This window comes from Delphinus delphis, chromosome 13, assembly GCF_949987515.2.
Source record: "Delphinus delphis chromosome 13, mDelDel1.2, whole genome shotgun sequence".
Classification (NCBI taxonomy): Eukaryota; Metazoa; Chordata; class Mammalia; order Artiodactyla; family Delphinidae; genus Delphinus; species Delphinus delphis.
This window is the reverse complement of record NC_082695.1, coordinates 19,323,917-19,346,810: the sequence shown is the minus strand read 5'-3', so window position 1 is coordinate 19,346,810 and position 22,894 is coordinate 19,323,917. Positions and strand designations below refer to the sequence as shown.

At 51.2% G+C, this 22,894-nt stretch overlaps 1 protein-coding gene across 1 annotated transcript in view; it reads right to left on the bottom strand.

Moving 5' to 3' along the window:
- MYO18B (myosin XVIIIB) overlaps positions 1-22,894 on the bottom strand; it is a 221,368-nt gene that overhangs the window by 158,711 nt on the left and 39,763 nt on the right. Inside the window, exons 12-16 of the mRNA XM_060029302.1 lie at positions 12,625-12,798; positions 9,438-9,528; positions 7,478-7,670; positions 3,904-3,984; positions 1,730-1,871 (exon numbers count right to left, since the gene is read on the bottom strand). Coding sequence (XP_059885285.1) covers positions 1,730-1,871; positions 3,904-3,984; positions 7,478-7,670; positions 9,438-9,528; positions 12,625-12,798 — 681 coding nt within the window. The remainder of the gene's footprint in view (positions 1-1,729; positions 1,872-3,903; positions 3,985-7,477; positions 7,671-9,437; positions 9,529-12,624; positions 12,799-22,894) is intronic.

Sequence of the window (22,894 nt, the reverse complement as noted above, 5' to 3'; positions counted from 1 at the left end):
CTTCCAGAGTGCCACATCCTCCCACTCCCCTCCTCCAGCCCCGGCCACTCCTCCCCGGCCACTTTTGCTGGACACAAGCTTTGTCCCTGGCCCCTTGACCTTGGAACGTCCCAGGGCTGAATCCCTGGCCATTTTCACTGCCAACCCTCATTCCTTTAGTGATCTAAACCAGAACTGTGGTCCTCAACATCTTACAGATTTTTTTTTTTTTTTTTTTGCTTTATCATGCATCTCCTCTGCTAGAATATCAGTCCCTTGGGGTGGAGATTTTTGTTTTGTTCACAGATGTATTTCCTGGCCTAGGGCAGTGGCCACCACATTTTAGGTGCTCCTGAAATATCTGTTGAATGAACCAGTGAATGAATGACCCCACATCCTGACCACCATGTCGCTTAGGACCTAAAAGACCTCAGAGTGTATTTGTCTTCTTACATGCCTGGGGCTGCCCAGGTGAGGGGGGCTCACAGAGATTTAGATCCAGACAAGGCTTGTGTTGAACCTGCCTTCTGACACTCACCCTCTGCGTGATCTCAGACAAGCGTCTCTGCAAGCCTCTCTCTGGAGCTCACTTTCCTCATCCTGGGGGGTAAGAATATCGATCTCCCAATACGTGAGAGAATTCTACCAGACGCTGCACAAAGCTCAGAGCACGGGCCCCCCGTGGAGTGCGGACAGCATTCCTCCAGCTCGTGCATCCACAGGGGTGATCTTCTTCGTCGCATCAACAGCCTCGGTCTCATCAATGACGTCACACCTGGCCGCTGATGACAAAGCTCCTCAGGTACATCCTCTCACCCAATCACAGCAGTGGAAATTCTGGTGAAAGGGAGGCCAGGGCGAGCTCCAACCCCATTGCTCGAGACTACATGAGATTTGTTCGGTGCCACGTTGGTGAAAGTACGAATAGCCGGACTTGAACTTGAGGCTGACACGTGCCAAACCCTGTGGTCTCTGATTTCGCTGTCCCAGCTCGAAGTGTCCATCTCGCCTCACACTTTTCCTCCTGCCAGTCCAGCCCATCACCCAGTGCTGGGGACGCTGCCTGCTCGGCACCTCCATAGTCTGCCCACCTCCCCGGGGCAGGCAGCTCCGCTCTCACCTCCCTGGCCTCCTTCCTATCGTGTCTCCACACTGCAGTCTGGGTGAACTTCCTAGAACATGAATCTGACCATACCCGCCACTGCCTAGAATCCTTCATGGCTTCTCATTGCTCTTGGGTTAAGACCAACGTTTTCTGTGAGGCCTGCAAGGGCTTGAGGTCTGAGCCCAGATGACATCTCCTGCCTTGTCCTGTACTGCGCTCCCTGCCCTCTGTCAGATTTACCTGCACACCTCCCCCCCGAGGGCCCCCGGCTCCCAGAGAAATGAGGTCTGCCTGCTGCCCACCACCAAACCCCAGCCTGCCATCTCAGGCTCAGCGGCCACACACGTGCTCATGTGTTAGGCTGTCATCTCCCCCTGTCCCCGACTCCCCCCAGCAAGGACACGGAGCCCATCAGTGCATTTGTTGCCATATAGAATGGTACCCAGCACACGGTAGCTGCTCAGGACACTTGAGGAATACATGAACGAATGAACACACAGATGAACGAAAGCACACCCAGGCACACGCACAGACGTTCCTGCACTCAGACTCCCCACCCTGCCGTGCAGGCCTCTTCGGGGCGTTGACAAAGACAGATTCAACCCCAGGCTGGACTCGGCACCCCGCCCCGACTCGCTCCCTCACCTTCAGCGCCTTTCTTCTCAAAGGCGGCACAGAGGCGCTCGAGCACCACGCTGTCCCCGGAGCCCTCCACCCGGACCTCCTCATCCAGGAGCCAGAAGAGGCCCCTGGCGTCCTCAGCACCTCCTCCGGCTGGCAAGCGGACCTGGCAGATCAGGATACACTGAGGAGTCCTGATCCCCTGACGGAGGCCAGGCCCGGGTTTCCCTTCCCACCCGTGGGAGTCGGGGGCACCTGCCTCCCAGGCATCACAGGCCTAGATCCACACTCCCACTCACTGCAAGACTCTCAGTGTCGAAGCCACAAAACTAACAGCCTCTTGGTTACAAGGGGTCCAGATCCTGCCTGTCTTCATTTCCAGGGTAACCTTGGGCAACGTAACTGCACCTCTCTGAGCCTCATTTTTCCTCTTTTGCAAGATGGAGAGTGGTAATACTTTCCTCCGAGGGCTGTCGTGAGGGTTTAATAAGGGCGAGCACTCTATAAACTACACATCTCTGGCTCCACACAGGCAGCTGGTCTATTCGTGCACAGCCAAACATGAAAGGATTAATCCCATCTGCATCACTTCCTCTTAGAAGTCTTTGTACTTTTTTAAACTAAAATCTTGAGGGGCAAAAAAAAGTTCCCAAAGCATGTCTTACAGAAGGTGAAGTTGGTTCAGGGGCACAGACGCGGAATTCTAAATCTAGCTCCCAGCGTCAGAGACCATCCAGGCGACCCTGAAGCTTTGCATACGGGAAACTGAAAGAGGCCTGGAGAGTCTGCGGGACTTATCTGAGGGCCGACAGCAGGCTGACACATCTGAAAATGGTGCCAAGTGGTTAAAGTGGGAATGTGATGCATATGATGGCCAACGGTCCCAGTGTGCCTGGGGCCAGGGGCTTCCCAGGACGTAAGGATTTCAGTGCTGAGGCCAGCAAAGTCCCTGGCAAATCAGCACAGCTGGTCACCCTAATTCAGGAATATTAGTCCACGCCCCGCTGAGAGGGGTCCAGAGAGGGGAAGGGACACGTCCAGGGTCACATGGAGAGGCCCAGGGGCAGAAGTGGACCTGGATCCCAGGTATCCTGAATCTTCACCTTGGCCTTATTTGCTGGGGTTGAAACCTACAGTCAGCCCATCCCCAGAAGGCAGCTGTTCCAGCCACTGCCCAGGGGGCCCAGGGATGCCATGGTCCTTCCCTCCTTGCACTGCCCGGGTGGTCCCTTCAGGCCTGCCCCTCCCAGGTGAGGAAGCAGGACGGGGACGGGGAACCAGCCGAGAGGTGCCAGCAGGAAGTAGCAGCAGGCGTGAGGGGCCGGCTGGGCGCACAGACTGAGAGCGCTTTGCAGGGGCAGGCACAGCCTGCTGCGAGCCCAGAGAAGCCAAGGGACCAGGACAAGGTGTCCAAGTGCAGGAGAGACGCAACCTGTGGGACACCTACTGTGTGCCACACACCCTGCAGGGGCTTTACGTGCCAGATACCACGGGCGTTCACGACAACCCAGGGGACACCATCTATCGTTCCCACTTGGGTGATGAGGAAGCTGAGGCTTGGAGAGGTTAAGTGACGTGCCCAAGGTCACCAAGATCGGACCGGAGCCCAGCAAGTTCCATGGCCCAAGCACTTTCACACCAAGATGAGCAATGGCCGAGGGCAGCTCTGGGAGACGGTTGAGCATAGGTGCAGATCTGGGGTCAGCACAGTGGGTTCTGGGGCTGGGGAAAGGGAGGTAACGACTCAGGTCTCCCCCAAACTAAAGCCTGTCTGCCTCCAAGAAGCTCAAGGGCCTGGATCCACCATCGCCCCCGCTCTCCATCCCCCAGGGGCCCCTACGGTCCCAGTCTCTGCTGGGCACAGCACCTTCCGCTGAACACCCGAACTTTCCAGGTGACAGGGCTGGAGACCACTGGGCACCGGCCCTGGACTCCCCTCAGCTCAGACCACAGTCCAGGTGTGGGTGCGTTCTAAGATGCAGACTCAGCTTCTCAGCCTGCTGGGATTTAAATATTCTTTGCCCAGGCCACACCCCCCAGACCAATCAACGCAGAATCAGGGAGTGGGTCCCAGCCGTCTGTGTTTTTAACGATTCCTGGGTCATGCCAGGTGCAGGCAGTTTTGAGATCTAGTAGCTCAAAGGCTCAAATCTGCCAGGATTTCTAAAGGCCGTGTGACACCTGAGAGGCCGTGTTACCTGCAAAGGACTCTGATCGACAGCGGCCACCGTGGTCCCCAGGGATGGCTCCGGGAGCTCAAACTGCACAGGGACATCCTCCTAGAGAGTCACAGAAGTTCAGCATTAGCTCCTTCCACGAGCTGAAGGGGAAGAAACTTCTGAAGGAGCAAAGAAAAGTGAGGACTTCCATCGTCACACCTTGGCCATTTTTTTTGTGTGTGTGTGGTACGCGGGTCTCTCACTGCTGTGGCCTCTCCCGCTGCAGAGCACAGGCTCCGGACGTGTAGGCTCAGCGGCCATGGCTCACGGGCCCAGCCGCTCCGCAGCATGTGGGATCTTCCCGGACCGGGGCACAAACCCGTGTCCCCTGCATCGGCAGGCGGACTCTCAACCACTGCACCACCAGGGAAGCCCCAAGGCCATTTTTTATTATTTGTTTTTAATCGTGGTAAGAGTAGACATGGCATAAAATTTAACATTTAAATCATTTTTAAGTGCACAGTTCATTGGTGTAAAGTACATTCACACCGTTGTGTAACTGTCACCACCATCCATCTCCAAAACGTTTCTTACCTTGCAAAACCGAAACTCTGCACCCATTAAACACCAACTCCCCATTTCCCGCTCCCTATTTCTGTGTCTATGAATCTGACTCCTACAAATACCTCGTATGAAGAAAATCGTACAGGATTTGTCCTTTTGTGACTGGATTATTGCACACTTAGCACAATGTCCTCAAGGTTCATCCAGTCGTAGCATGTGTCAGAATTTCTTTCCTTTTTATGGTTGAATAATAGCCCCTTGTGTGAAGAGATCACATTTCTTTATCCATTCATCCACTGATGGACACTCGGGTTGCTTCTACCTTTGGGCTATTACAAACGATACTGCTGTGAACATAGGTATACAAATATCTCTTCGAGACCTTGCTTGAAATTCTTCTGGGTAGATACCCAGAAGTGGAATTGCTGGATCAAATGATAGTTCTATTTTTAATTTTCTGAGAAAACACCATACTGTATTCCACAGCAGCTGCACCATTTTTATTGTGCACAAGGGTTCCAGCTTCTCTACATCCTCCCCAACACTTCTTACTCTTTTTAGTCTAGTGGGTGTGAAATGGTATCTCAATGTGGTTTTGATTTGCATTTCCCTGAACTAGTGATGCGGAACATCTTTTCGTGTGTTTATGGACCATCTGTATATCTTCTTTGGAGAAATATCTATTCAACTCCTTTGCCCATTTTTAATTGGGTTCTTTTTGTTTTCTATCATCACCCCTTAGCCTTTGTGTGAGAAGAAAGGATATAGACCAGCATCCCAATAACATCCTAATACTGTTCATCCTCAGGGTGGTCAGCAATCATGGTGAGAGCTTTATCAGGAACTGATAATTCAGGGCAAACTTTTCTAATATTTACTGAGTACCTAATAAGCGCTGGGCTGAGTGCTGGGTGCTGGATGGAGCAAAAAAACTATGGATAATAAGAGTTGGCATATAAAAGTAACCAGAAATATCCAGATAATGCTATGCTCAAAGATGTTCATCACAACGCTGTTTATAACACCATAAACATGGAAATAACTCAGATGGCCAAAAGAGAGTTCAGGCAGAATCAGACATAACCACAAACATGCATCCTTACTAAGAGCTGTGAATGGAGTGAGGAAATGTGAATAACATAATGCTTTGAGGAAAAAAAACTATAAACTCGTGTGTACAGATGGATGGGAAATCTGTAGAGAAGACCATATATGGAAAAATGGCTGGTGTAAGATACAGACAGGACAGTGGTAACAGTGGTTGCCTCTGGGTGGTGGGGCTAAAAGAGATTGTGTTTTCTGCTTCTTGACACTTATATGCACTTTCCAGTTTTTAAATAAAAAACATGTTTTACTCTGATCATCAGAAATAAGTGAAATATTATGGGACAAAAAAATATGATGGCTGCTACTATATGTGGAATGCCTAATACACATTATGCATTTCTCTATCCCACTTCATCAAATGCTCCAAACAGCCCCTTTAGGCAGTACGGTAAAAATGACTGTGAAAATAACCGCCACCTCTCCCCTTCCCCGTATCCACACTCTCGGTACAGATACGGAAGTTTCTCCCATCAAGAAGTGGATGCCATTTCCCCACCCCGTGAGTCAGGGCTCAGCCTTGGACTTGCTGTGATCAACTGATTACAGCAGAGGTGACGTTGCCAGTTTCAAGTCTTGGTCCCAAGGGGCCCTGAGCACTCCTGCTCACTCTCTTGGACCCCTGCCCAGCGCCATGAGAACAGCCTGAGCTAACCTGCTGGAGGACAGGGCACTCCTGGAGCACAGGTGAGTCATCCTAGCCAAAGGGCTGCCTGGATCAGCTCATGGCCAGCTGACCTCCAGACACAGGGGAGAGCCAGCCAAGAGCCATCTACCCAACCTGCCTCTGACCACAGGCACATGCTCTCCCAGCCAAGACCAGAATAGCTACCTAGGCAATCCACAGACCTGCGAGCAATAACAAAAGGTTATTATTTAAGCTACTATGTGTTGGGACAGTTTATTATGCAGAATTATTGCGGGAAATGGTAACTGATACAGGAGTATTGCTATTTCTATTTTACATGTGATAAAATTGAGGTTCAGAGAGGGTGAGTGACTTTCCGAAGGCCACACAGCCAATAAGTGACAGAGTTAAGGTGAGACCCCAGGTCTCAGCAATGCCATGTGTTTAAGATTTATTCATATTGACGTTTTCATGTTTATTGCTGTCTGGGCTCCAACCAAAGAAATGACCATAATTTTAATACCCATTATCCTACTAATAAACAATATGATCATTTCTCATATTTTGCCATTAGCACTTGCTGGAGCCAAAGGGGTCCCCTTCAGGGAGGAAGGAGGGAGCAGATGCTAGGGGGCGTCTGGGGTGCTGGCGATGTTCTCTCCTTTTATCCTGGGTGGTAGCTGCAATGAGTGTGCATGGTTGGACAAATTCACTAAGCTGTACACTTCTGATTCAGGCACTTATTTGTGTAAATGTTGTAGTTCAAAAAAATTTTTTTAAGTATAAGTAAAGGAGGGCAGGCAGGGACGTGCCTGTACAGGTTTCCTGGTTCACATATACAGAGTCTCTCCGGGGGGCCTCCTAGAAAGGGAACTGCATCTTCACCTTTCCTAGATGCTCCCACATTATGATCCAAAAGGTGTGCAAACCCACTATTTTTACCCACAACCGGGCACGAAGGGCCTTCCACAGGGAAGATGCAAACTAACTGTTGGAGGAGGATTCAGCTTGGCTATGTGGGCGAGGAGGAAGAGGTCAGTGTAAACAAGGGACAGCGGTGGGAGTGAGGCCTGGGGAACCCCAAGTTCTGGACTGTAAGGTGCGGGGACCGTGGCTGGAGACTGGGCTGTAGAGGGAGACAGGGGAGCAGCAGAGGCCCAGGAGCCAGGCCTGGAGTTTGGGTTTTAATCATCGAGGGACCAGACAGGATGAAACTAAAGCCTACTGGAGGACCAGACGACCACGCCCTCCCCTGTCCCGCCCAGCCTCACGCCCTCACTGAGCCACTGCGAAGGCCCCGCCCCAGACCAGTCATACCTCCCGGAATCGCTCCAGCGTTGAGACAAAGGTCCGCTGGTAGAAAAGCAGCTGCAAGCGCTCGTGAGCATAATTGTGGCACAGCTCCTCAAAGGTGGCGGCCCGGTCTTTGCCCTGGTGCCGGGGGTTCTGAAAGCCTGGAGAGTCCACCACCATGATGGAGGCCATGGAGAGGTGGTGGGAGGAGAAGGATCTGGGGGGGAAAGGAGAGGGGCCCCGAGAGGACAAGGACTCTTAAAACCCCGTTGGTCCAAGCCTCCCACACCCCTGCATCACAGAGATGGAGAAACCAGAGCAGCATGCTGGGCGGGTCTGCAGATCCAGCAGATCTCACCACTTGCAGGCTGTGTGACCGTGGGAAATTTACTTAACCTCTCTGAGCATGGGTTTCCCCCACTGTTAAATGCTGGTAGGGATGAGTAGGATGACCCCAGGGGCTGCAGTAAGAAGAGAAGGAGTTGAAGTATGGAAAGTGCCTCCCATGGACACCGCAGGCCTTCAGGAAACGTACTCTCTCTACCAGGCCCAGAGAGGAGAAATGACTTGCTTAAGGTCGCACCACAAATTGGCTATAAAGTTAGGACTAAAGTCTCCTTTTCTTGCTTAGTGACATGCTGCTATAGAAAAACAATTTTGTTCAGTGCCTGTCTCAGTTTACAAAGATCTCTCAAGCCATCACCTCCTTGGAGCCTCTTGAAAAATCTATCAGGGGGACAGAGAAGGGATTATTCACATCAAAAAGCAGGAGTTAAGAGACTCTGGAGAAAGTCACACGTGGGCTCCAACCCTCGCCCAGCCACGGAGGGGCTGTGTGTCTTGGGAGAGTTGCCTGACCTCTCTGAAACTCAGCTGTGAAAGGGCTAATGATGGAGATGAACTTAGAAGGCTGTTGGGAGGGTTGGATGTGATAAGACATCCACGGCTCTGAACGTGGTAAAGCGGTCAGTGTGTTTTCTGTTATTATTATCATTAGCGTGCCCAGCTATACACTTCGGAGGGCCCTTAGTTTAAACCTGAGCTCTTTGCTGTTATTTGCTGAGGTTTTCCATTTGTAAAATGGGGCCAATAAGATCAGCCACCACATAGACATGCATGAAGATTAAATCAGTTAATGTTCAGAAAGCCAGACACCTTCTAGGTGCTCATAAACGTAAGGGTAGTGGGTATCGTTACCACCAATACACCCATTTTATGGAGGCAGGCTCCCAGAACCAACCAGGAAGCAGCCACCCTCTGCAGGCTGAAGCAGCCGCCCTCCACTGGCAGTTCACCAATAAATACTTCTTCCCCTGAGCACGCATGATCCCCCTGGTTTCTAGATAATGTGTCTGTGGTCTCAGAGGGTAATTACCCCAGCAGCACGAGAGGGGGCCAATTCTGTGTCTGTGGAGAACCCCACCTGCACTGTTGCTACACACCAGCCTCATCCCCTTAACAGGATGTCAGAAGCCTAGTTACGCCTCCTGCTTTCACAGAGGAGGGAGGGAAGCCCTTGCCCCAGCTCTGGTTTGGCCACACTGGAACTGCTTAAAGATTTCCCGGGGCTCACAGCAGCACTCACCACGGTAGAAGACAGAGGCTCCCGGCAGTACTACCTGCAGATACCTGCAGTATTTTATGATCACGATTAGGAAGAGCTGTTTACAGACACTATTTCTTTTTTACTTTATTGTTTAATTTTTTATTGATTTCTTTTAATCCTTACAGTGACCCTGAAGGAAAGAGCCATTTTTACAGATGCAGAAGGAGAGGTCAGAGAGGTGAAGTGATTCACCGAAGTCACACAGCCCACAGGTGGCCAAGGTGGAATTTAAACCCAGCACCATAAGACACGGCTCAACAAGCCCCTCTCCAGCTCAACAAAACCCCACTCTGCTAAACTCCCCAGACTCCCCGGGTTTGGGCTCATTCATACACTGCAAACAGGCCGCCTCTGTAACCAGGAGAAGGTTGCCATTACCTGTTGACGAGCGAGACCACGGCGGCAAAGACCTCTTGGTACAGGCCCGAGGCCATGCCCTCCACACACTCCACTCCTGTCATCTTGAGCCCTACAGTGGGGAAGAGGGGCGGGTTGACATCCCGTGGTCAGGACCTTGCCTGGGGCCGAGGTTGTCGCTCCAGTGCCATCACTACTGGCCTCAGTGCATCGTCCCCCACCGCACACACACACACGAACCCCTACTGCTGAAATTACTTACGATCTTAGGACCAAGTTCAAGTGTCCTACCAAGTCTTCCAGGGTCCTGTGTGACCTGGCCCTACCTCCCTAACCTCCACTGTGATCTCCTGCTCAACCCTCAGGGCTCAACCCAACGTCATCTCCTCAGGGAAGCCTGCCTTGACCACCACCACCACCCCATTAAGCCAATTCCCAGGTCTACCCTGCTTTTTTGAAAATTTTATTTATTTTTCACACTGAAGTCATGATTGACATACCAAAAGACCTGTACATTTTTAATGTATACATCCTGATGAGTTTGAAGTATACACCCATGACACCATCACCATAAACACACCACAAACATAACCATCACCTCTAAAAGTTTCTTCCCTCCCTCTTTGTGTGTGTGCGTGTGTGTGTGTGTGCGCACGCACGTGTGAGATAGGAACTTTTAACATAAGATTAACAAATTTTTAAGTATAGAATATGGTATTGTTAATTACAGGGACTTTGCTGTACAGTAGAGATATTCATCTACTGATCATTTCATTCATCTACCCTCTAGGATTTATTCATCTTGCATAAATAAAACTATGTGCCCTTTGATCAAAATGTCCCATTTCCCCCTCCCTCCACCGCCCTGGTAACCACCATTCTACTCTCTGCCTCTATGAGTTTGACTTTTTGAGATTTCTGACGTGAGTAGTATATTATTCAACAGTAAAAAAAAAAAAAAAAGAAAAAGAAAGAAAAAAAAAGGAAGGAAATGCTGCCATTTGCTACAACACGGATGAACTTGGAGGATGTCATGCTAAGTGAAGTAAACCGGACACAGGAGGACAGATCTACCCTGATTTTACAGCACTGCCCACAGCACACCTGCACTTTGTGGTTATTTCGTTAACCTGCATCTCCCCCGCCCCGCCACCCAGGCAGGGAGCGCCCTGAGGGTGAGGGCTACCTCTGGGTTTGCTGGCTCCAAATCCCCAATTCCTGACACGTAGTAGTTACTCAGTAAATACCTGTTGTTCCCTCTTTCTAGAGGGAAATTTGGCAATTTTACAGTAGAAGCCATAACATGTTCATATACTTGGACTTAACTTCACTCTTAGGATTTTATTCTAATGAAATAATTCAGAGCAACAAAGATTTCTAAGTATGTATGTTCTCCCAATTGTTGCTTAAATTGGCAAAATAAAATCGCTTTTTTGAGACAACATGAACATCCAACAATAGGAAACAGGTTAGATAATTTGTAGTCCATCCATACAAAGGAATACTTAAACTCAGGTCTAGAAGAATACTGAATGAGATGGAAAAGTGCCTGCCCATAGCGTTAGGAGGAATAAAAAAAGCTTAGAAAATTATTATAATGGCAGCCCCAATTTTGTATAAATACACACACTGGTCCCATTAGAACAGCCAGCCTTGATTAGGGGTCACTGAGCATAGCGGGATAAGGAGTGGAGGCCTCAGATCACAAATATTGACCCTTAGGTTTTGCTTCCATCCACAGAATTGGAAACACAATTTCCAAATCTGCACACACTAGTGTCTAGAGAAACAGTTCTGCTTGTACATTCCAGGCAGCCCACTGCAACCCCAAAGCATTTCCCGTCCCTGCTTTAACTCTGCCCCCAACCTGGGTCGTTGCTAGGCAACCCACAGCCTCCCAGCATCTCTCATAAGCTTGCCGGTCCCCTGCCTGCTTAACGTCCACCCTTGAGGCCTCAGCCTGAGAGGGTGACTCAGCTTCACCAAGCAGCGTGTGCACGCATCTGTGCTTCTATGTGTGTGTGTGTGCGCGCATATGTGCCTTGTGTGCATGTGTGCGCATGCCTGTGCATGGTATGTGTGTGTGCCTGTGTCCGAGAGGAGGTGTAACCATTAAGCAGATCCCAGCTGACACCAGAGCACAGACCTGGAAGGCAGTGGAGTCTCGGTGACATCAGCCATCGAGCTGAAGTCCCTGGCAGGTAGAGCAGCCACGGGGATCCGAGGGGCCTCTAAGAGAAGGACCCCAAACCACAGTTCCAAACAGTGCTACCCACTAAGCCCAGACTGCGGTCTCCGGGAGAGCTTCTCTTGAGAGAGTTTGCAGCGAGCCCTGGGGCTCCAAGGGATCCCTCTGCCCTCACCTTCCGCAGCCACAGCATCTGGCTGCAGAGGCTGCAGACCTGGGACTTAGCACACCTCACTCTAGCAGGTGCAGTTCAAAGCTCCTGCTTTTCCCCCAGGTCTTTTCAAGCACCCCCATTCCTCCTGCTGCTCGGGCGAAAGTCCTAGAAGGTGTCCTGGCCCCCTGCTTCCACCTAGGGCCCATGCCATCAGCTCTAACTGTAAACTAGACCTTGAACTGGTCCACCGCATCCCATCTGCTCCCACCTCCATCACCTCACCAAGGTGACTTGTACCCATTCCCACTCATTCCCTGATCTTCCTCCAGGCTGAGCTTCATGAATACAACAAATCATGCCATTTCCCTGCCTGTGTCCCTCCATGGCTTCCCTTGGTCTGAGCAGAAAACCCCTAGTTTACAGACTATTGTGTCAGCTGACTCCACTGAGCTCTCCAACCTTATCTACTGTCCTCCCAGCGGGGCCAACCATCCTGGCCTTATTTCTGTTCCTCAAACTGAGAGGTGAGTCTTCTGCCTACAGCGTAGGGGCTCAGCAAATACAACATCCACTGGAAGTGCGTTGGTCCCTTGGCACCATCCACAGCATCCCCTCTTTGCAGCACAGGGCCCCCTCCTGGGTTTCAGCAGCCTTTGACCCCTGGGCAGAGCTAACTAGCTAACCATAAGCACGGCGTCAGAAGGGGCCAAATCCATTTCCAGGGGAGTGGTTTCCCCTACTCCTAGAAGGTCTGCACACCGTAGACCCTCAGGAAATCCTCAATGGACAGTGAAAGGGTGCTGGTGTGTCCCCAGGGGCCGGCCCCGCAGGGACGCAGCCCACCCAGAGAGGCAGCAGCGCGGTACCTGAGCTGGCCCCCTCATCCTCCTGACCCCGGCGGCTCGGCCCAGACGTCATGCACTCGATGATCTGCCGCAGGTGGTGCTTGAAGGTGGCCGTGTTCAGCTCCTCGTACTCGCAGCCCAGGGCCTCTGCCGCGTGGCTGGCCGACTCGAAGTGCATGAACTGCTTCCGGCCCACTGTGCAGGGGACAGAGCAGGAGGAGGGTGGTGAGGTCCTGGGTGGATGGTGGGCGGGCGTCCAAGAACACCTCGGAGAATCTCGCCACCTCCCACCCTCAGCAAGAGCCTGAACGACTGCCCAGGCCTGGGCCCCCAGCTGATGGCCCTGGGCAGGAGACGCTTTCCCGAGACATGTTTGTCCCATTTCCCTGTCATCTGCATTGCTCACTTTCCCAAAGCAATTAAAAATACCATGGGGAACACTCTAAACATGGAACTGGGGAATGGTAAGACTTACCCACCCACATATCCACTTACCTATCCATCCACCACCCCTGCCACCCGCTGACCTAGCCACTCAGCTACCCACCCAGCCACATATCCAACCATCTAACCACCCTCCCCTTTATTCAATACATATTTCTGGAGCTGTTACTATGGGACAGGCACTGTGTCAGCCTCTGGGAAATCGGTGATGAGCAAGACAGACAAAGTGTCTGCCCTCACGGAGCTTACAGTCTTCTAAGAGAGAGAGACAATAAACAAGTAAGCAAATAAATAAATATTTCAGGTGATGAAATTATAAAGTTATTTTTTCCCTCTAAGGAGAAAATAAAACAGGGTGATGGGGTCAAGAGAAACTGAGGAGTGGCTACGGATGCGTGGTGGTCAGAGGCGGCTCTGTATGAGGATGTGACAGGTGGACTGGGGGTATGAAAGATGAGAAGGAGCTGGCCACACAAAGAACCAGGGAAGCGCTTTAGAGGCAGAAGGAGGAGGTGATGCAAAGGCCCTGAGGCAGGAATGAGCATGATGTGTTAGGGAAGTGCCAAGAAGGTCAGCGTGGCTGGGATGTAAGCGGGGAGGGGAGTAACCAGACGAGGCTGGAGAAGCAGTGGGGAACCTCTCTATGGACTATTATAACGCCACTTAGTATCAGCCACAAAGACCGTACAACATGGTCAATTCTTATTTTCAAAATGTTAAATGAAATGGACTAGAAAATCACGCCACAGTATGACATCAATTGTGTAAATCACTCTAAACTGCTATAAAGACAAATAACGAAAAGGAAATATATCCAAATACGAACAATCAGAGGGTAGGGGAACTTTTTATTTTTCAAACTTTCTGCAGTGGTTCTGCACTAACTTTGTAATCCAAATTTTAAAAAATAATGACTTATTAAAGCAAACACTAGTTCCATCCTTAAGTAATTTCCTCCCAACTCCAATCTTCCCATAAATGTGCTTCCTTCTTTGAAATAAGAATCACAGCTGCCAACAGAGATTTCTCAATCCAACAGAAAGAGATCTTAAGGGCCCAATTCTTCAAACAGACATCTTAAAGAATCTAGACACCTGGTTTAAGAAAAATGTGGAAATTTGGAAAAAGGCTTTATCTGGGGCCTTGACAATACCCAGGACGAAGGAGCTCTGGCCACTGCTTATCGAGGTCCTCCTACATGCCAGTTATTCTGCACTGATTATCTCAAGAACAGCATTTTATTACCTCCATTTTAGAGACTGAATCTCAGCTTTACCAGAGAGGTTACATGGCTAGTAAAAAAGTCCTGCCACTTTATTTTAATTTTTTTAAAATTTTTTTTTCTTTTTTGGCTGCATTGGGTCTTTGTTGCTGCACGCGGGCTTTCTCTAGTTGCGGTGAGCGGGGCCTACTCTTCATTGCGGTGCTCGGACTTCTCATTGCAGTGGCTTCTCTTGTTGCGGAGCATGGGCTCTAGGCGCATGGGCTTCAGGAGTTGCAGCGTGTGGGTTTGGTAGTTGCGGCACACGGGCCCTAGAGCATGCAGGCTTCAGTAGTTGTGGCGCGTGTGCTCAGCAGTTGCAGCACGTGGGCCCTAGAGTGCATGGGCTTCAGTAGTTGTGGCTCACAGGCTCAGTAGTTGTGGCTCGCGGGCTCTAGAGCGCAGGCTCAGTAGTTGTGGCACATGGGCTTAGTTGCTCTGCGGCATGTGGGATCCTCCCGGACCAGGGATCGAACCCATGTCCCCCGCATTGGCAGGTGGATTCTTAACCACTGAGCCACCAGCAAAGTCCCTGCCACTTTAAAAAATGGTGAAGAAGGTAACAACGATGGTGGTGATGACGTGGTGATGATGGTGGAGGTGATGGTGGAGATAAGATGATGGTGATGATGACAGTGGTGATGGTGATGATAGCAGTTACCACTCAGTGACCCCATTTTATTCAACATGTCATCTTTGTTCAGCTCATGGCTTTTGGAGTCAGAAAGTCTGTCTTGGAGTTCCAGGGGTGACACAGAAAAAAACTCAATACATGCAAGTTGTAATTACTTATTATTATTATTACTATTATTGAATCTTCACAAAAGTCCTCAAAAGCAGTATTATTCCCATTTTACAGATGAGAAAACTGATTCGGAAAAGTCACCAGAAATCAGGCTAAGTGGAAGAACTATTTCCCCAAAATCAATCCTTGCAATGTCACCTTTAGGAAATCTGTCAAATCCTTGCGTCCCTAAATAGGACTTTCTTTTAAATGGACTCACTGATCTTTTTCACGGACATAAATACCTTGTGAAAGGAAATGTTATAGCTCTAACTTAAACAAGAATCCATTTGTTGAAGGAGGTCATTGAGAGGATATGACCACCAGGTGACCTGCGAGCTGGCCCTGGGCAACTGGAAGCTCCTCAGCCCTTCCCCTGCCCTTGGAATATACATCCAGCCCCTCCCCCACTCCCACAGTGGCAGCTGTTACAAGGACACAGCCTTGAGAAAGCGGGGTGTTACTGAGACCATCCAGAAGGTCTCCGTGACTGAGCCCAGTTCCGGCCTCTATAAACTTTAAGACTCTGGCGGGCGGGGGTGGAGACCTACCCTTCTTGCCGCATCCAAGACAAGCCTTGTGGGTCAGTTCCCTTGCATATTACACCTGCCACCCACCAATCTGGAGTGGCTGCCTCTTTCTTCAGTCTCTCCCTGCCCTCCACCACAGTGGGGGCCAGTTTCTGAACCGACACTGTGATCACTTGTCACAGATAGAAAACAGAAATAAATACAATACGTGTACAGAAATACCATTAGATTCTAATTAGATACAGTTACCTGGGAGTCCGAGGTCTGCTTTCTCTTTGTTGAAAAAGGGAGATTAGCAAGTATTACAGAGAGGAGTTAAAGGCTACTAGCCCTGAATGAGATTTCCTTCTTCCTGTGATGGGGTTGAAAGTGAATTAAACAGGAGATGACTGTCTAGGTGGGCAACGTCCTGCCCCTCTCCTGCCCCATCACCTCCACTGCCACCCTCTGAAACAGTCTCCCACACTCTGCCCACAGTGACCTATAGCCTCACTGAGCTGGGGAGAGCTCATGAAGGGGCTCAGCAATGGTTGTTTCTGAAAAGAGGAGCAGGAAATGGACTGGGCAGGACTCTCTAGGTCCCGCCTGACTTAAGGGGCATATTTCCAAGTGTGCTGAGCAGCATCCCGCTGGTGAAACCCAGGAGGCACATGGGAGCTCTGCCGGGAAAATGTATTTCTGCTTCCAGCTCCCGAAGGCTGGCCAGGCACCAAATCCAACCCCATGGGCCCCTCTGTCTTCGTCCAGACCTGGGTGGAGGCCACACCTTCTCAGTGGAGGCTGAGAACCCTGGGGCAGCACCTGCGGTGAGGAGAAAGGGGACTGGACAGGAACACAGGCACCAGAGCAGACAGGGTCTGGGTCCCATTCCCGTCATTCCCAGCTGTCAGCCCTTGGACCAGTCTCACAGCCTTTTTGAGCCTCAGTTTCTTCATCTGCAAAACGGAGTCATAAAACCTCAAACACCTCTTCGCTGGGCTGCAAGGACTGGGCGAGATGGTGGCACGTGAGGCTCTGAGCAGAGCACCTGGCCGTGAGAAGGTGCTGGACAAATTTGAATTCCCTCCTCCACCTGCAAAACCAAAGAGGGCACCATTCACCCCAACCCGGATTGCCCCGTCCTGGGGCTGCAGGGACTCCTCCACAAGATCTGTCTGGTGCTTCACCGAGAGCATGTGTGGAAGGGATAGTGAACTGGTGAACTCCGGATGCCGGGCACGCCCAGGGACTCTGAGTCCACCGAGGTCGTTTCTCCTCCAAGGAAAGGCGGACACACGCTGGTTTCTTTCCACCAACCTACCCAAAGCCGGGGACAGAGCTATCCTCGGAATGCCACCGAGGTTGGAGATGCCAGTATACAGAGGGCTCCAGCCCCCGCGAAGCCATCACCAAACGAGCGAGGACAGCCACCAAGCAGGGAGCGTGTGCCGTGTGCCAGGCACTGTGCTAGCACTTCCCCCGCCTCATCGCTTTCCTCTTCTAAGCCCCTGAGATCATTCAGATATGGAACGGAGTAGGTCAGGTCTCGTTTCCTGTCCAAGGTGGTTCCAGGAGTGAGGGGCAGAGGGGGATTCCCACCCTCCCGTGCTGATGTCACACCGTGTGCAGCCGCCCGCTGTTCTGTGCCAGCAGAAGTCTGTGTGGTCACTGCTGTGGCCTAAGAGAGCTGGCACGAGGAAGCGTTCAATAAACATTAATATGGTGAGTGATGAAATGAAACAAGGAGTCAACGACGAAATGAACATTTCTCACTGCTGGCCAGCCCTGCCCAAAGTGGCAGATCTCCAAGATTTGGGAGAGAGAAACACTGTGTTTCCCTTTCCCCCCCAAACCAGCCCATCTGCACCTCAGAGCTGCCTTCTCTAACAGGAAAGATCAAACAGAAGAGAAAACAAAAGGGGGAGAGGCAGAGAGACACAGAGAGGGAGAGGCAAGGAGCCAGAGATGGAAACAGACAGACAGGACCAAAAAAATCTTGGAGGGGAGGGTCTGTGGATTTTTCCCCGCCTCGTAGCCCACCCCGTAGGGGATTCACACACTCTATCGGGATGCTTTCCTGCCGTACAGCAGGAGGCGAGGAGGCTGTGCCCAGAATGATCCCAACGCCAAATGCAGAGATCACTTCAGGCATGTGCGTTTGGCTGCAGCCATTCTGCCGGTCACGGGTGGGAAACAGGACCCCGTGGCAGGCGGGCCCGGGGTTCGGCTCTGCGATGGCGATGGGCTTTCATGCACACCATCTAGGAATCCTCTGCCTCTTCTTCTGCAAACATCACACAAGGACATGTGACGGTGACCCGCAGGAAATGCTCCCTGGTGCCCCACCCGTCACCCACCCTCTGTCTCACCCATCCAAGAAAAAGAATCAGAATGCAAACGCCCAACAGTGTTACAAAGGCGACCTTAACATCACAGCATCACACAGCAGCACCTACAGTACCCCTTCCCAGGGCCAGGCACTGGGCTTGAGCACTGGACACCGCTGCCTCATTTAACCCTCCCTGCAGCCCTACGAGGTCAACGCTAGTATCGCCCCTTGACTTATGAGAACACTGAGCCGCAGAGGGGGTGACCTTCCAAGGTCATGCACCTGGTAAGTGCAGAGGCAGCATTTGAACTCAAGCCTTCTCACTCCAGCTCTCAATATGCTAACCGTGGGCCCGTGCAGAGGCGCTTTCTCTCATAAGGGGGTACTGTTCTGAAACCAGTGTCTAAGGTGAAATATCAAGTACCCTTAAAATTACCCTTGAGGATCTCCCGAATTGCCCATAACGTACAGTACTGTAGCATGTTTCCCTAAGTCCAGCACTGCCGGCTTCCCCTCCAGTGGAACACCAAAGGAAATGGGTCGCTTGCCTTTAGGGCCCATGACATATGAAAAAATATGTATCTGTAACCACTGGCCTCACATTTGCCTTTGCATGGCTGGATTTACATAAATACAATGCATGTCTGATAGGACCGCCCACCCTTGAAACAGTTCTATATTAAAGAACTACTTGCAAATACCAGCTCTATTACTGTGCTCAGTGACAAATGGCCCATGCATCTCGCCACGGCCTGGAGGATGCACACCTGGACACGTCTACACGGGGCGGGAGGACCCTTGTATGACCCTGGCTGATCTCCCAACTGCCTTGCGAGGTCTGCAGGCTGAAGACTGTTAGGTCTGATTTATAGTAGAGGCCACCAAGACCCAGCAAGGGATACCGCCCTGCCCTGAGTCACACAGCTGGTAAACGGCTGAGCGAGAACCTGAGCCTAGGTCCCCAGACCCCCAGGTCACGGCATGGGGTTAAGGGCGGCTCTGATACTCCCAACATCCCATGTTAGACCTAGGTTGAGTATACACGTGGGCTGTAGGTCAGGTCAAAAGGAAACGGGGGCAGACTTCAGAAGGCAACATGGTAGGTGGACCAGAGCAGAGCTGTTGGTGCCCCACAGTGTCCCCCTGGGGCTTCCTGTACTCCCTACAGCTGAGGGCCTTCTCTCGTACTGGCATTTGCTGAAGCACAGGGCATGGGCGGATGTGGCACGGAATTAACATTCCCAGCCTTCAAGCAGTGACAAAGATAAGGCCCTCTGAGTGCGATAACTCAGGTGCGCGCTCTACGCTGGCCCCCAGAGGTCCCTAGTGGGAGGAGCCCCAGTTGCCCACAGCCTGGTTTTGGTGACACTCATTTTTTTTTTTTTTTTTTTTTTTTTTGTGGTACGCGGGCCTCTCACTGTTGTGGCCTCTCCCGTTGCGGAGCACAGGCCCCGGACGCGCAGGCTCAGCGGCCATGGCCCACGGGCCCAGCCGCTCCACGGCATGTGGGATCTTCCCGGACCGGGGCACAAACCCGTGTCCCCTGAATCAGCAGGCGGACTCTCAACCACTGCGCCACCAGGGAAGCCCTGGTGACACTCTTTTTGGCTGCCTTCCTTCCCTCCTTCCCTTCCTCACGCCCCTCCCAGTACTTCCTGGGATCTCCTCCCACATGCAAGTCTACCCCTTGAACCCTTGTCTCAGCAGCTGCACCCATTTAAAGTGCCAAGGCTCAGAGAGGGCCTCAGAAGGTTCTCTGAAAGGGAGCCAAGTTCTTGGCACGCTGCTCTGGTGTGTGTGCGCCTTTGTCTATCATTCAGAAGCCATCTGCACATCTGAGGTGAGGCCTGGCCCCAGCCAATGTGCTACCAAGGGCAGGGCTGAGTCAGAAACTCCCCGGGTGGCCAAAGGGATATGGAGCGGGGCACAGAAGCCACACGGCTGGGGCTCAGAGTTTCCCAAAGGGGCTCCTCATAGCGGTTGTTCCATGGAATGCTCATCAGTGTCACTGGGGAAAAATGAATTCTGTATTATACCAATTTGGTCATTGCTTTGGTGAAACAAGTTTCTTAACTTTGGGCCATCTCAGAGCCTTTAAAGTATATCATATGAAGCTCGAAGAAGGGGATGTTCTGTTCAGACTTACTTGGCCTTGGAATGCTTTTATAGAGTATCTTGATCTAATGTCCCAGGAGACACCGGTTTAGGAAATACTGGCTTAGCTGACAGAGCCCTCGATTAACCAGGTGACTGCGGGCAAACTGCTTTACCTGAGTCACTTGCCCAAGATCACTCTGTGGTAAGAGGCAGGAGGGGATTTGAAAAGAAGAATGAATAAAGGAGAAACGAGAAAAAGAAAAACGAAGAAAAGGAAGGAGTAAGGGAAAGTTATGGAACTGTAGTTTCTGAGCTGCTCAGATCCACCTGCAAAGGCAGGTTTTTCCCTTTATGCTCAATACAAAAAAAAACGAGAAAGAGGAAAAAATAACATGACCGTTCTCCCCTCATGCACCGTGAGTTCAACTGCTATCAATTACTATGACCTCCTGCATTTATTAATAACCAAGTTATTTCTCCTTCCAACAATAGCCATGCTGCTGCTGAACTACTGAATGTTATGTGACTTATTTATAACGCCGGCACACCCGGTTCACATTTCCTCACACAGAGGTTTACATTTCGGAGGCCTGTGAAGGAGGAGGCCACCTGCAGGGAACAGATAAGCCTAAAAGGCTGTGGGTGCTACGAGAAAAGGGAGCGCTCCAGAAACAGACTGCGCAGGTTCAAATCCCACCTCCGCTGCCAAAAGCCACGTGATGTTGGGGAAACCGTGTCACCTCTTTGAGCCTCAGTTTCCTCCCCTGTAAAATGGGAATCTACCCCATGGAGTCCTTGTGAAGCGTCAGCGTGGTTCCAGGTGCAGATCGCTTAGCACAGGATCTGCTGGATAAATGTCTAGAATTATGGTCACACTCTGAGAATTCTGCTCAGGGACGTCTGGTCAAGTTCAATTGTTGGGATCCTGGAAAATGGGACTGTCTTAAAGGCCAAAACTTTGAGTCTCTTCCTGCATCTTAGGGCTCCCGCCTGTTCCTGCTGTTCCCGGGTGCCACGCAGCCCTGCAAACCTGGACAGACCTTAGAGAGAGTCACCTGTCCATCTGCAGTCAGCGCACCCCGTAAGGCCTGGCCAACAAGCCGTCAATAAATCGCTGCTCAGTCACTCATAATCCAACATAAATCACTGCTCACGCCCTAATCAACTGGAAAGACAACACGTGGACCAGCCCTGATGCTCTAGCATTCTGGATAAATAGGGCTTGCTGGACGAATCAGCTGGGGCAGCATCCAGTTAAACCAACTAAAATGGGCTGCTTCCCTGCAGGCTGCTCTAATCTTGAGTATGCCAATGTGCATCGGGAGTTGACAGGAGAAGGGGAGCATGGGTAGGGGTCTCCTGGACTAATCTGATCAAGAGGCTTAAGGGGAAAGACGTGGCATCTTTGGGATGTTGGGCAGTTGTGGAAAGAACCAGAGGCTGGGCATCCAAAGGCAGTTTCCACCTGGCTGCAAGATCTCAAACAGGAAATCTCACCTCTCTGAGCCTCAGTTTCCACATCTGTACAATGGGATGGCTCCTCTCCCAATGGGTCATTATTAGGATGAAACAAGACACTGGGTGTGAAACTGCCTGGGAGTGTCCCCAGAGCAGGTAATCCGACCTGAGAAGCAGAGTCACCAGGGAGACCTCAGTCGAAGGCGTCACTCATCACCTGGGGGAACTGCAGGAGCAAAGGCTCAGGGGTGGGACCAACAGCCGGTGAGTGACCTGTGTGAGGTCACACAGCTAGTGAGGCAGAAGCCAGGATTAAACCCGGCTCTGGCTGGCCCCCAGTCCAACGCTCTTTCCATATTCAAGGGTCCCTCACCAAGGCAGACTGAGCAGGGGTCCCCCTCAACTTATGACACTGTCTCCTTTGAAGCTGGGGCCCAAGGGAAGCCCACGAACAATAGCTGGTGTCTCCGGAGTACTCATCACATGCCTGGCCCTGTGCTAAGCACTTAATCTCATCAGTGCAAGAACCATATGAAAAGGTATGATTACTAATTCCCCATTTATTTATGACAACTGTGGACCATCCGGCAGAACGTGGCATGAAGAACAGGAAGAAAGGCTTCAAAGACAGAACTCCTCGGTCCCAAATTGAGCTCCTCCCCTTCCTGAGTCCAGGACCTTAGATAACTGCCTTTATCTCTCTGAGCCTCCACTGACTCACCCACAAGATGGGTATAACCCACCATATAGGGTTGCAAGGATTAAATGGAATAACCATGCACAGCACTTAAATCACGCCTGGCAGAGAGCAGATCCTCAGTAAACAGTAACAGTTACTAACCCCATCGTTAAGATCATCATCACTGCCGTCAGCAGTATTGTTATGCTCTGTCACTGAAGGGTGAGACATGCACGTACGGTGAGGTCCTCACTGAGCCACAGCCTCCTGGAGTCTATGATAAGCAAGGCTAAAAGAGACGCCAGAGAGTGTCCATCCATCCCCACTGGGCAAGTCCTTTCCCCTCTCTGAGCCTCAGTTTCCTCATCTGTAAAATGGGGTAATGGTGCCTACTCCAGGGGATCACCGAGATGGCCAAAGCTCTTAGAATGGTACCTGCACCTTGTAAGCACTGGATAAATGTCAGCTGCTGTTATTACTTATGGGAAACAGAGGCCAGAAGGAGGGGAGGGGCTTTTGCAGGGCCACCCAGCAAGAGTGGCTAAGCCAACCTGAAGTCGGGTCTCTCGGGGGTTCCATCCTCCTCCCCCTGCCCTCCTGAAGCCCGGGGCTGCCGGCAGGGAAGCCTTCTAGCATCAGCCACTTCAGGGGTTTGTGGCTTTTTTTTTGTTTTTTGTTTTTTTTGCGGTACGTGGGCCTCTCACTGTTGTGACCTCTCCCGTTGCGGAGC